Source organism: Diachasma alloeum, unplaced genomic scaffold, assembly GCF_001412515.2.
Source record: "Diachasma alloeum isolate Michigan unplaced genomic scaffold, Dall2.0 Dall_scaffold_00201, whole genome shotgun sequence".
Classification (NCBI taxonomy): Eukaryota; Metazoa; Arthropoda; class Insecta; order Hymenoptera; family Braconidae; genus Diachasma; species Diachasma alloeum.
The window spans coordinates 1305075-1319734 of NW_021680366.1; the positions used below are offsets into that span (position 1 = coordinate 1305075).

A 14660-nucleotide genomic window follows, 5' to 3' on the forward strand; every position below is an offset into this window, starting at 1 on the left:
ATAACAATTTTCAGAATTTCTACACTTCTCTATCAAAAATAGAACAGTCGCTTTTTCTTCATTCTTTCTCTTATTATATTCTTATTCTTTACATTATTCTTATTCGTTATCACATTGATTTCTTATTTACACGAAAATTTATAGGAAGAAACCATTTGATGGACGGCGGAAGCGTAAGGGAATTGAAAGAAATGTTCGGAGGGACATGTTACATGCATCACAGAAAAAAATTGAAAAGAATGAGAAAATTTTTTGTATTGTTTGTCTTTCTGAAAAAGTAGAGTATCTTCAAGTGAAAAAAATTGAATTCCACATCATGAGTTTGAAGTTTTACCGATTATTGTTAATTATTTTTATTATTTTTTATTATTTTCTGCTGAATGAGGATGAAATCGATCAAAGATCAAATATTCATTTTTGTAATTAGCATTTCAAATATGTAGATTCTAGAACATCAACCGGCGATAGTTACGTTGTCTCTGACCTGTCAAATTATCATTAATTGATTATCAGTAATTTTCAGGAGAGTGACATAAAATTCGATTTATGCGAAAAAACAATCATGAATGTTCAAAGTTCATGAAAAATTCGGTAGAGTTCCAAATTCTTGATCAGCAGGACGTCGGGGATTCCCCAAGTTACTTGGATATCCAACAGGCACGAAAAAAATAGATATAACCGAATCAGACAAATTTCATTCTAGAATCCGCTAGATTTCAATCTCGAATAGGAAATTTTCTAAGAGCTCTTTTAATAGAGATTAAGAAATGCCCGGTAGAAAGGAAATAGTGAATGGATAATTTATCATGGTAACTAACGATCTGACAGCCATTGACTACTGTAACAAATGACGACCTAGCAGCCATTAGATACATCAAATAATTAATTCGCAATTTCCTCCCTATGGGGATTATTCCCCAATATTATTAAAAAATCAGTGAAAATTTTGAATTTTAGTTCAATTATTTCGTAAAAATTAAGAGACATCAGGAAAGTGCAGATAAATATACAGGGTATCCCATCTGCAACAGTGCGGCCAAATCTCTCCTAAAGTGAGGAAGTAACAAAAAAAATCGAAACACAAGCTGTTGGGTTTCGTAGGGGACATCTATAGATTTTAGCGACAACAAAAAGTTTCGAAAAAAACATAATGTGTTTATTTTCTGGCAAATCACCTCGCTAAATTCTTTTGGGATCCCTTAAAATTGTAATGTATTTCTTTAAAAAACTGGAGAATTTTCTAGAAAAATCTGGAATTTGCTAGAAAAATCTAGAATTTTCTAGAGAATTCTAGAATGTTCTATAATTCCGATAGATGACGCCAGTATCAATAAGGAACCGTAAGGACTTTTTCCCTAAATGCCCCCCGATAATGAAAACATGGACGTATCCACGTCAAAAATCAGTGAAAATTTTGAATTTTAGTTCAATTATTTCGTAAAAATTAAGAGAAATCAGGAAAGTGCAGATAAATATACAGGGTGTCCCATCTGCGACAGTGCGGCCAAATCTCTCCTAAAGTGGCCAAATAACAAAAAGAATCGAAACACGCTGTTGGGTTTCGTAGGGGACATCTTCAGATTTTAGCGACAACAGAAAGTTTCGAAAAAAAGATAATGCGTTTAGTTTTTGCATATCACCTCGCTAAATTCTTTTGATCTATCGAGATCGACTGATGCACATGCTGAGAGGGATGATTTCGCTGGTGCCTTGTAATGTCTGGAAATTCACCTCAATTGGTATATTCCGGTAGGGTTGAGATCGAGAATCTGGAGGGCAGTACGGGAGAGTGCATTTGTGCATTCTACGGTCATTGGAACCTCTTGGAGTGCATTGGAATGAACGCCGAAATTCTTTTCTAAATTTTCCTGAAACGAAAGGTAAAAATCGGTAGCAAAGTGGTCAAACGGTTTAAGTCGATTTTGACTATTCGTGAGTTTTCACTGAATAGCTCGCAATCTAAGGCAGATAGCAAAATTTCTGTTATGACCTTTTTGGTAGAGCACATTGAGAGCTTCAAAAAAGATATATATATGAAAATTTTTCTATCTCCCTTAGATTTGGAGATATTCATCGAAAACTCAGCTAAGAGCTAAGTCAAGTTAAACCGTTTGACCACACGGAGAGAAATATTCCATAGAAATTACGTATCTTTTCCGTGATTCCGGAGCGAAATGTGGTTGTAGGATATTTTACGGAACTGTCACGGAATTTTTCCAGAGCGTTCAGTAATTTTTATCTGAATCTCCTGCGAAAAATTACGGTACCGTCACTAAAATTTTCTGAGTCGATTCCGTAATCGGTGAGTGAATTGTGAGTTCCGTAATTTTTACTGAACATTTCTGTCTGTGCACTTCGCTACTGCAATATCATCTCATAAAATATGTACACCGTGTTTTCGGGGACATGCGACATGAATTAATTCTTCAAATTCTATCCCATGTGTAACAATTTATTGTCCAGCTCCAAATAACAGCCTCCGTATGTTTTTATCGATTCCTAATGTAATCAAATATATGTCATACATGTCATTGTGATGACTTTCCCTCCATGACAAGCCAAAATTATTTGGTGGAGCTAACAGAACACTTTCGTTAGAATAATTGAAAAATTAACTCGTGGTTTTACAATGCATCAAAAGCATTAAAAACTGTTTTTTCATCACGCTGTGACGAAAAGTGAACTTTTCGGCACGCTCCGCGATTTCCGCCACATTGTGATGAAAAATATTGTTTGTAACTCGTGAAAAAATGTTTTTTAGCTCGTGGGATTATATCACTCGCCTTCGGCTCGTGATATAAACCTCCCACTCGCCAAAAAACACTTTTTTGCACTCGTTACGAAATATACTATTTCATAACTCCTTGAGCAATTATCTTATTGCTGATCTCATTTAGAATTTCCATTAATTTGCAGTAATTCAGATTCATATGAGTATCTTTCAGTTGATTTTGAATATATGGAAATAATTTATTTTCACTTCTATCCTCACTTGGGCAGTGCAAAAAAAACCCAACCGATTTGTGGAGATTTTTTTTAAACTTCAGCAGTGATGAGAACGAAAATTATTGGACAAATATTATCACTCCAAATCTTCCGCTATCCAATTGCATTTCTGAATATTTCCACATACGTTTCCACTGAATATCTCCACGTATACTTGCGCCATGTGAAATAATAAAATATTAACGTAGAAGGTAATTATTTTTGTTGTATCGAATCACCAAAAAGAGTTGAGATATAAATTGAAAATATTCTTTCAAAAACAATTATGAAATTTTGACTAAAGTTATTGGACTAAAACATTTAATAAACCAGGCGCTATTAGCCAATATTGAACATTTAATTCGCTAATTTGTTAATTTATTTTTGTTATATTAAAATTTGATTAAACAAATTCAAGTGTAATAACTCACCACTCATGAAATTGTAAATAATGGGATTTATTGCGCTATTAGCGTAACACAACCAGTGGGCGATGAGGCTGCAAGTTACATTCGTTTCGGTCGAGGGGAGTCCAATAGTTTGTCTGAAATCAAACAAAGCTCACGTTCAAGTGAAGTAATTTAAAGAAAGCTTATATTCGCCAGTGAAAAGGCCCCAATGGAAATGGAAAGAGGCGAATGTAAAATTCAGAATTTACATTAATAAATATTTAAAAATATGTATTCCTTCGTCGACTATTGAAATAAGTCCAAAGGTTTGATGGCGCTACACAAAAGGGATAGAATCAATAAACAGAATAGTGAAGCGGTCAATTGACTCCTCGCGGCATAATCCCTGGGGGTGCAACCNCTGGGGGTGCAACCCGTCATCCCCCCCCCCCTCCCCCCTCACGCGGCCGACTGCAGCAACAAGTGGGAGGATTAGATGTACTCTCGCTTCATCAGCTCTTGAATAAGCCATGGCACTTACCCTCCAAACAAAGACAGGGGGATATAGCCAACCAAAGGAATTAAATTGAATTGAATCAGCTCTTGAATGAGTGAAACAATAATGTCAAAAAACAACAAAATCTCCGTGGGATGGCTTCGGTGGTACTGTTAAAAGACTAACGATAGGTGCAAGCCTGCAAAGTCTTTATAGGAAATCACTGGACCACTCGATTGGAAATTAAGGAAGAAATCACCAGAAATTAGTGATGCCGTCGAGACTAGTCGAGAATTATTTTGAAGAGATCATCACGGTCTGGAAGAACATCGAAAGGTTTGGAGACGAGACTAGACGAGACAGATATCGAGACAAACATTTGAAAAACAGAAAATACTGAAACTCAGACGTGAGGGATTCTTCCAAGTTCGTGACGAGATGCACCGATCCAATGTCTTTCGAGATTACGACGATTCCTAAACTTTCGATGGTTTTTTAGACCGTGATGAGCTTTCTAAAATAATTCTTATCTAGTCTTCATGACATCACTACCAGAAATCATTGGAAATTAGTCCAAATCATGGAGAAATCAGCTGATTTCAGAAATACTTAAAAATCGGCGATGAAAGTAAAGCCCCAATTTTTTATTCAAGCTTCTAGTAGAGTCTGATGATTTCTTGATTTCAAGAAAAACAATCCAAACCTTTCCTGATCTGCCCGGAAACCCGACAAATTCCCGGATTTGTCTGATTTGTCTGTCTGTGTCTGGTTTTCTTGATTTCTTGATTTCAAGAAATCACCAACATCTACTAGAAATCATGGAAATTATGAAAAGTCATTCAAGAAATGATAGGAAATCATCCCATTCTGGAAATTACTGAACCATCCGACTGAGTGACCAGCCCCTCGAAGTTTTTGGATCGTAATGGGTCGATATAACACAAAAAATCCAAAACTTATTGTACATTTCAGTAGTGAAGCGGTAAACCGGGTTAAGTCGATTTTGACTTTTGATCAGTTTTTGATGAATATCTCAGAACCTAAGAGAGCTAGCGAAATTTTTCTCATGACCTTTTTTGTAGAACTAATTAAGGGCTATAAAAAGTTTCTGACAAAAATTTTTCTATCTCTTTTAGATTCCGAGATATTCGTCAAAAACTGGCCAATAGTCAAAATCGACTTAACCCGGTTTACCGCTTCGCTACTGATTTGAACGATTACAATGCTTCCAGTTGGAAGCAAAAAGGAATACGTTTGGTGTATCCCTATACATTGACATGATATCGGTTCACTTCATATGATACTCACAATTATTGACAATCAACTTCTAATGTATCACCTACCTGAGAACAATGAGAATATGAACAGGGAGGTAACATAGACCAAAGACCAGCACCACGACGATGAGCATTTTCGCAGCTTTCCGCCTAGACGCCAATTGGCCGGCAAAATTTTCGTGTATTGAAACAGTCGACTCAGTTATTGGTGCAGGATTTCTCGCCACTGTAATGATAGATTTCGAAAGTTTGAATTGAGACAATTGGATCGTTTTGCTCTGTGCACAAGACTTGATGTTAAAAATAAAAATGCGTTGCTCACTCTGATATCCTGGTATTCTACTCCTCCATAGAACCCGGATAATACGACAGTACGTGAATGTCATGAACAGGAGAGGACCGCCGTACAATAGAACAAGTTTTGTCAGCGCAAATATTCTTTCGCTGTTTTGACTCCACGACACTGTGCACTGGGTGTAAAAAATTGTTTCGACCCGTAGATGGGGTGCGGGAGCGGTCTTGAGTACAATCAGATCCGGAATGTCTGAAAGTGCAAAGAGAATCGAACGGGTGAACCATGGAGTGGGTTTCCCTTAGTAAATAGTTAAATCATAAATTTTAAATTGAGTAAGAGATGACGATAACTGATGGAGAGGAATAAAAAATTGAGAGAGGGAAAGGCTCGATATACTACTGTTAACTTTTTCTATTGAATTTTTTCTATTGAACATGTCAATAGAATCAGCCAAAAACTAATAGAAAATTTAATAGAAATTCAATAGAATTTTCTAACGCATTCGATAGGTTTTTCTATTAAATTTTTTCGTGCGTTGTCTTCATGGATAAGGGATACACGTGAATTAATCATCAAAACACGAAAGTTTCTCGTATTCTTACCAAAAATTAATGAGAATATCCAGATGACCAGAATGGTTCGTCTTGCCCGCTTTGTCGTTGACTTGAACTTCAGCGGGAAGCATATTGCGTACCATCTGTCGATCGATATAAAGGTAAGCGTGAGGATACTGACACTGACAGAAACTGTCTGAAAAAGAAACAATGATAAGAATGTTAGTGGTTAATGAAAGACGATTCGATCAGGAGACCTTTCTCGAGTGGATCAGAACTATTTCCATTACGGTAGGGGAGACCGGGGCAAAATGGGACAAATGAGTCCAGCGTTTTCTTCGAGGTAATGTCGTTCAATAGATCACATAAATAGGAAAATCAGTTTTCGAATAAAAAAAGGGAATTTCTATCTGAGACAATCTCCAATCGTTATTATGAGCCATTTTCTAGTTTTTACGGGAGCGGGAAAATTTCTTGTCTCATGCAGATATTTCATCTTACAGTTATGAATTTTTGTAAGTTCATCGTAACTCCATTTTTTTGGACACTTGAAAATTTTTTGGCTGTACATTTCCGATACTTTCAGGGAATTTTTATCACATTTTAGTTCCACTAAAATTGCAAGGAATTTCGTCATTGAGAATTCATGGGAAAATCAATGAGAACTGCGAATGTAAGTTTAATTATTCCCTAAAACTTGATAGAAATCAAGAAAATTTCAGTAAATATAATTTTGAATTTTTCAATCAATTGGAAATTGAGCGTAATTACACTAAACATTCACTTTTTCATAGAAAATTCTAATAAATTAAGGAATTCTTGTCTTAATGCTGCTTAAAAATTTGAAATTCTCTGTGAAATGTGAAATTTCATCATTTTTCCCCCTAAATCGCATTTAATATGTTTCTTCTGAAAATTACTAGTTGGCTATTAAATTTTAAGGACAAGGGCCGATTGATCGTAAATCGAATGGAATAAGTAAGTCTCTCCCGTTTTACCTCACGAGAATCAAACTTCGTCATGGTTATACTTCCCGAGGATCAAACGTTGCAAGGATTATGCCTCGCCAAGTTTATGCCAGTATGATCCTGCATTCCATTTCTTATATTAAAAATTACTATGTTGCCACAGTCAAAAATACACTGTTAGAAATTTTTTGAAATTTAAATAACAGATCCATTTGAATTTTCCATATTCGGAACTTGAATTTAATTGCAGACTAAATTGCTCATGGGCTTCCTGATTCATCTTGGAAATTCAATAAAATTAAGTTTTTCATGGTGAATAATTATTGAATTTTCAATCACAATTTGGATTTTCACACCTATCGCAAAAATTAAGCATTACATTCGATTAAATTTTCAAAGGATTAAAAATTCCAAAGAAAAATTGCCTGAATTTTCACAATTTTCAGTAAAATTTTCTGAAAAATCAAATTTCATTCCACATTCAAGAAAATTGACTGATTTATCAATAACAAGATTAATGGAAATTCCATGTAAATAATTCGTTGTTAAAAATTTCAAGATTTTTACTCCAAATTCCAACGCGGAGAGAAATATTCAATAAAAATTACGTATCTTTTCCGTAATTCCGGAGCGCAATGTGGTTGTGGGAAATTTTACAGAACTGTCACATAATTTTCATCTAAAATCACTGAATTGTTCCAGAGCGTTCTGTAGTTTTTACCTGAATCTCCTGTAAAAAATTACGATACCGTCACTTAAATTTTCTGAGTAGATTCCGTAATTAGTGAGCGAACTGTGAGTTCCATAATTTTTACTGAACATTTCTCTCCGTGAAGAGTAATTTTCTAACAGTGTAACTTTATGTTCTTTCCGTGTAACACAAAGATCATGACATTTCCACGTTGATACGCTTCACCGTTATTAAATGCCGAAGTAAATTGAACGGGCCGGTACAAATATCGACTACGAGGCGAAACTTCATCGGAAAATTGAGAAAATTCGGCGTCAGTGAGATATAGTGATGGGAACGCGAAATAGGCGAAGAGGGTCCTTCCTCTGGGCACTCTCCAATGTCATGGGACAATCAAATTACATGACTGATTGAGTTAGTTACAATTTAACGTGAATACACAACGTAAATGGCCGATTAAACTCTAGATTGATCACTGCGGGAGGGAAAACACGTGTCAGTTTCATTGTCTTGCTCCCAACATATAATTGGCATTTGTTTACATTTTCTCGTATTTAAAAATTACTGACATCTTTCAAAAAAATCTTAAAAAAGGTTTCCGAAAGTTTAAACAATGTCAATTATTTATTTATAAACAACACATGTTAAAAAAATGATAATTCTGTGCAAAATGTAATTTGAATAACGCTAAATATATTCATGATTTTTTTTGCAAATTTTTCCCACGCAATTTAATTGAGAAATTTGATGATTGAAAATGTTTGAATCTCTAGTGTGGTCTGTACCAAACGATAAAAGATACTTGGATATCCCTAACCCTAGAAACCCCGCCTTTTTCTCTAACTACAATTGACGGGCCAACCGGAAATATTATAAAAAAATTGACTGTGTTAATTGAAGTGTCTAAAAAATTATAGTAGTTTTCAGAACAACATATTTCTCATAATTCCTTAAAAAAACAAATTATTTCGGACAGATGAATTATTTTGTCTCATGTTAAATGAAATTGCCCATGACGCGACGTTGCCGGAAACTCGCTAAACGCGTCCGGGCAATGTAGAGTGAATTCGGCAACGCTAAAGCCTAAGTAACACGGCGGGGAATCCCCGCGTTTGGTAACCAGATGAGGGTTAAATGAATAAAGCGATGAAATGCAGAACTTTTACCTAGGATCAATGAAGATAATTTTTTCAGTTGTCAAGACGATGAATTTTTGAAGCAGTTTGAAAAATCAAATCGAAATTACGCTCCCTAAGTATTCAAAACTACTTACAATTTTCATTGATTTGATCCACACGATTGAGAATCACAAAATTTCTAGAAGTTAATCTATTATCATTTGCATTGCACACTAATACCGCTTCGATATCCACCCGAGTCAAATCCCGAACACTTCAATTCAGTAGCGAAGTGGTAAAACTCTATAAGTCAATTTTGACTATTGATCAGTTTTCAATAAATATCTCGGAATCTGAGGGAGATGGCAAAATTTTTGTTATAACCTTTTTGGTAGAGCCGATTGAGAGCTATAACAAATGTAATTACGGAAATTTCGATATCTCCCTTAGATTCGCAAATATTACTCAAAAACTCAACTGGGAGATAACTCGACTTAAACCGGTGTACCACTTCGCTACTGAATTGTTTTCATTTCATATCCGTTTTCATATACTTTTCTATCTTTAAAAAGAATTGCGCACTAATAAACAATTAACCTTTGATTAATGTAATCAAAACTCGTGCAAAAATGTAAAAACATCCTGGATCAATAGTAAGTAGGAAAAATTTAATCTCTAGGCGAAAGCAAAAGTAAAAGAGAACATCGAGTGCACGAAGGTACGTACCTGAATGAAGCTTAGTGAGTCCCCAGATGTTACAAATCACGAAGATAGTAAACTCGGCACGTAGCTGTTACTTCAATAATATATGAAGTTCGTGGGCAACAGTGCGCAGTACAGAAGAAAGAGATGATGAAAGCCATTTAGTTGGAGATAAAAGCCAGGGGAACAGATTGAGGGTGCGTGACTAAAATTTACGTACATAGGTGCTCTATGCAAATGAATTTATAATGTAATGATATCGAGTGGTTATTTCAATTCATAAACAGGCACTAGTGCAGGTGACAAATAGGAGTGACGCATAAATTGAGTAAATGGAAAAATGTCTTTCCGTACTGATTTTGATTTTTCCTCGTCCATGAAAATTACTATGGAAAAATATCGCTCACGACTAGTGCCCTGGGGGTTTTTTACTCACGTGGTTGGTCAGTCCGAGCCTTCGGCTACATTAAAGCAGGGAATTTATGTAGGGTTCTACATTTTTGTGCCATCATAAGAAATGATTGGATGGGATTTGGTCGAGGTAGGAGGGGAACTGGGATTATGCTCAATATGAATAACCAGAAAATTTTTACTGAAAAAAATGGATAGTCCAGACCGGGATTTGAACCCCGGGATTTGAGCCTTCGGCTCGGACGCCAATTCCACGCGAGTAAAAAACCCCATGACATTCGCCCTGAAATATACTTGCGATTGCAATGGGGTTTTTTTACTCGTGTGTTTGGCCAGTCCTCGCCTACGGCTCGGACGCCAATTCCACGCGAGTAAAACCCCCACGACATTCGCCCTGAAATATACTTTTTCTAAGAATTATAATTTCCAACGAAATATACTTTTCCGTTGAAATCCCGTGGAAATGACAAGAGAGTGACGTGTATAAAAACGCGCAATTCCACACTTGTCCAACAATTTTTCTGTCAAGAATATGCAAGAGAATCGAGTTTTTAACTGAATTGAAATTACAGAGGTGTCGGTGCAAGTGACAGCTAACAGCCTTGCCATATAAAAAATTGCGTACTAGCTGTGACTTCCCGAGTCGAGGATTTGGTTCTGATTGGACGTACACAGGTCTTTCAAGATCTCTCCAGACCTAGGTTGACCTGGTAAGTCCTAATCAGCTTTGCGACGTACTTTTCCGCAGACCTTTCGAATCCTCAGTTTTTTCGGTCTTTGAACGTTGATTCTAACTATTTACGCGACGAGCTATTCAGAACTCTCAAAAGTATGTCAAAAAAGTGAAAACTGAAAAAGTTTTTTTTTTTAATTTTCAAAGGGTCAGATTTTCGGTTTTGCCAGGGAGAAAGTCGACTTTCGCCAAAATCGAATTTTTTAGCCGGGTGAACGTTGATTCCAACTAAGCTATCCACTCTCTAAGCTTCGCTTTACGCGCTAGAAATTCGCTTTACGCACACTCGTTCGAAACAGTGAACTCTCGGCAAGTGCCGCGTAGCGTCCCTAAGGCGCTGCTTTGCGGCCGGACAACTGAATTGACAACTGACTGAACTGATTTTGTTCGATACACGGTCGTGATAGTTATTTTCATCACAAGGTTCACAAAGTATTTTCTGACGAATGTGGCTTTGTAGGCCTCGCCTTCGGCTCGGCCTATAATCACATTCGTCAGAAAATACTTGTGGACCCTGTGATGACTGCAATTTTTCGTCAGAAGGCCCGTAAACCGCGATCTAACCGAGCGAAGCGAGAACTTTTCTACCTCATATGATTACAGGACGAGCCGAAGGCGAGTTTATATTCGTCAGAAAAGTTGCTGAGGTGAAATGTACTATTTTCACATTGTCAATGTGGCTTTCAGTGTTGACATTAACACTGAGAGTTAATGAACGTAAAAACGTGGATGCAAATCCTTGTATAAATACCGTTTCACGGTTCGTTTGACGGTTTCGTTATTAATGGCAACGTTTTTAATGGTCTGTTCATATCCCCGCGGATAAAAAATAATACAATAATTATGGCGGAGGGCATAGTATGGAGGACAGTAAAAAGCGTTATTCCATCGCACGAAGAATAAACTCCAGGAGAAATTACGGGTTAACTCACGTAATCGTGTGGTGGAATGCTTATTCGTGGGATGAACAGTCTCTCTGTGTATCGAACAGGCTAACAATTAAGCTCACTCAGAATAATTTACGACTAATATGAGATGATTATTAAATTATTATTAATTTGAAAAGAATAGAAAGGTTAATTCAGTAGCGAAGTGGTAAAACGATTTAAGTTGACTCATCTCCCAGTTGAGTTTTTGAGGAATATTTCCCAATCTAAGGGAGATAGCGAAATTTTTATAATTACATTTATTGTAGCTCTCAATCGGCTCTACAAAAAAGGTTGTAATAAAAATTTTGCTATCTCCCTTAGATTCCGAGATATTCATTGAAAACTGGTCAATAGTCAAAATTAACTTGTATCATTTTACCATTTCGCTACCGAATTCTTGTCTTGTGATTAATAGCTTGGTTTAATTCGAGATTTATATAATTATCAATGGGATTCACTCTTATAATACCAACCTTCAGTATTATAAAAGCTAGAACCATACCAAATTTCAACTTGCTATCTCCTTTTTTTCTCAAGTTATCGCGCGTACAAGATTTTTCATGAAAAAGGGAAAAACGGCAGTATCTCCAAACTGCGTATTAAAGAGTCTATATATTCTAATTGACTCACATAGAGGCCATCGAGACGAGTACTGGCTAAGTCAGCAGCTAAGTGGTAAAACAGTTTAATTCGACTTATCTCCCAATTGAGTTTTTGAGAAATACTTGCGAATCTAAGAGAGATAGCGAAATTTTCGTAATTATATTTGTTGTAGCTCTCAATCGGCGCTACAAAAAAGGTTATAACAGAAATTTTGCTATCTCCCTTAGGTTCCGATATATTCATTGAAAACTGGTCAACAGTCAAAATTGACTTGTACCGTTTTACCACTTCGCTTCTGATTTGCAGTAAAAACTAGAAAATCGAAAAGCAAAAGTCCGTGACGTAATATTTTAATGGACCCTAGATTGTACTTCCACTTACCTGGAGATAGGGAATGACTTTGCAGAGACAGTTGCCCAGGAACCACGTCTCTGTGACGTCCCACAGAACAGTCGGTGGTAAGCAAAGAATGATAACCATCAAGTCCGCAACCGCCAAATTGACAATGTAGTAATTGGTGACATTCCTCATTGTGTGATTCCGGTAAACTGCGGCGCACACCAACGAGTTGCCGATGATTCCCCCGATGAAGACTGTTATGTGGATGCCAATGAGGACCAAATCCCATCCCCGTGGCGTCAGGTAATCCGCAATGAGGTCAATATATGCCTCATCGCTTATGCAGTAATCGTTTGTGCATGTGTCATTACCGCCTTCTGTCACATTATCACTACTCCCCATCTCAATGAAATCATAATCAGTCAATTTTTTCTCCACTTGAAATTCATGTCCAACGCTTGATGCTACAAACATGAGCAATATATTTGTCCACAAATTCATATCATTGTTTGCTCTTCAACTTTTGCGACTGAACTCATTTTTATTCTCTCGTGTTTACATTTTTTTCAAAGGCTGTGATGTGCAATCCATATTCAGCGAATTTGGAGGAAATTTTTTGTTGCGATTTTGGAAATTTCTGCGATCATTTTTTCCATTGACTCTCCTGGGCTTCCGGATCAAATTAATTGATTGATATGTTGTTTTGTGATTCTCAATGGGAATTGGGTTTTCCCTCTTTTTTTTTATATTTTCAATTTCAGATTGCTTCGATGCAATTCAATCCGCCATATGAAGGTATCTCTCCTGGAGCAAAAAAATACGCAATGCTCGTCACTTTTTTTAAACGAAGCTTGTGGCAGGTTCATATAGAAATAGTTACGTTGTTATAAGAAATTAAAATAGCACGCATAATTTAGTGACAAATTTTATAACAATAGAATTCATTTGGATTTAAGGGGAGACTACTATGAGTTTTAAAAGTCGTGGGTTATTGGAGTGAGACTTTTCATACATTGAAGATCTATTATATAGATCTGAAAACGAATAATTAGTGCAAAAAATTTTTTTTATTGTTCGTTTGCCCGAAAACGCTAAAAATGGCAAAAACAGTCCAGGGCCTCCAATTTTTGAGCTACGAAGGATTTTTTTTTTCAAATTGTTCGGGAAAATATGGGGATCAATAATTACGAGCTAGTTTTTGTTTAATTCGCCTCTTATATGGCTAAATTTGCTTTTTTTGTGTTTTTTTACACAAATAGTGAGTTTTTTTATATGAAAAAAAACCGAAATCAATTGTGTAGGAGTCGAATTCCAAAAAACTGGCTCGTAATTGTTGTTCCACACATTTTTCCGAAAATTAAAAAAAAAAAAATTTTGTAGCTCAAAAATTGAAGGCCCTGGACTGTTTCTAGCATTTTAAGCGTTTTCAGGAAAACGAACAATAAAAAATTTCGAGAAAAATTTCGGATTTGACGAATACAATGTTTCCATTCAGAAGCAAAAATCAAGACGCGAGTTATCGACGCATTATCACGAATTTGCGAAGTATTATTGTACCAATTTTAAAGGGAAAAATCAATAAATTCGTAGTTATAACTTATGACAAGAAGAACGTAAATGAATTCATTTGCGAGCATTTCCAAGTGGGGAAACAATGGAATTCCGTCGAAAGAAAACATCGGCATGTGAATTAAACAGAAAACACATTGCGATTAATGAAAGGTGAGTTTAATGGCACACAGACACACAGAGCGATGAAAGTTAGCGCTGAGCACAGCGAAAGAGATAACCGTATCTTTTTCAATGTGTCGTTGGTAATTTTTAGTATCATCAGCTCTATCTTACTCATTACATTTTTATTCAAAGTATGGTCACACTTCCCTGTCGTCTTTAAGTGTTGGAAAGAAAAAATGTTCCTGTTATTGAGGGAAATGAATAGTTGCATTCTTGAGTATTTTTTATTCAATATGTAGTTGAATTTCCGTCCTTTCTTGACTAGATTTATTGGCGTCTAGGGTGACTGATAAGAAACTGCATTATTTATTTCTTGAAATTTGTTATTAGTAGGGGAGACCGGGGCAAAATGGACAGCCGGACAAAATGAGACTCCTGTAAAATTTGCGATTTTACACGAATGATTAATTTTTCTACCATTGCTAATGAAATACCC

The 14660-nt window shown here is 36.1% G+C and overlaps 1 protein-coding gene across 2 annotated transcripts; it reads right to left on the minus strand.

Moving 5' to 3' along the window:
• Positions 1 to 1464: 1464 nt before the first annotated feature.
• On the minus strand, positions 1465 to 13072 carry LOC107035833 (orexin receptor type 2). Of its 2 annotated transcripts, XM_015253431.1 has the most exons (6): positions 12533 to 13072; positions 6045 to 6192; positions 5470 to 5691; positions 5214 to 5373; positions 3417 to 3529; positions 1465 to 1868 (listed from the first exon to the last, which is right to left on the minus strand). In XM_015253431.1, the coding sequence occupies exons 1-6, from the start codon at positions 12989 to 12991 to the stop codon at positions 1660 to 1662; spliced, it is 1311 nt and encodes a 436-aa protein (XP_015108917.1). In that variant the 5' UTR covers positions 12992 to 13072; the 3' UTR covers positions 1465 to 1659. The 2 variants fall into 2 exon arrangements, with proteins under 2 accessions (XP_015108917.1, XP_028981758.1); XM_029125925.1 differs by having other exon boundaries at positions 5214 to 5691.
• Between the last annotated feature and the right edge of the window lie 1588 nt (positions 13073 to 14660).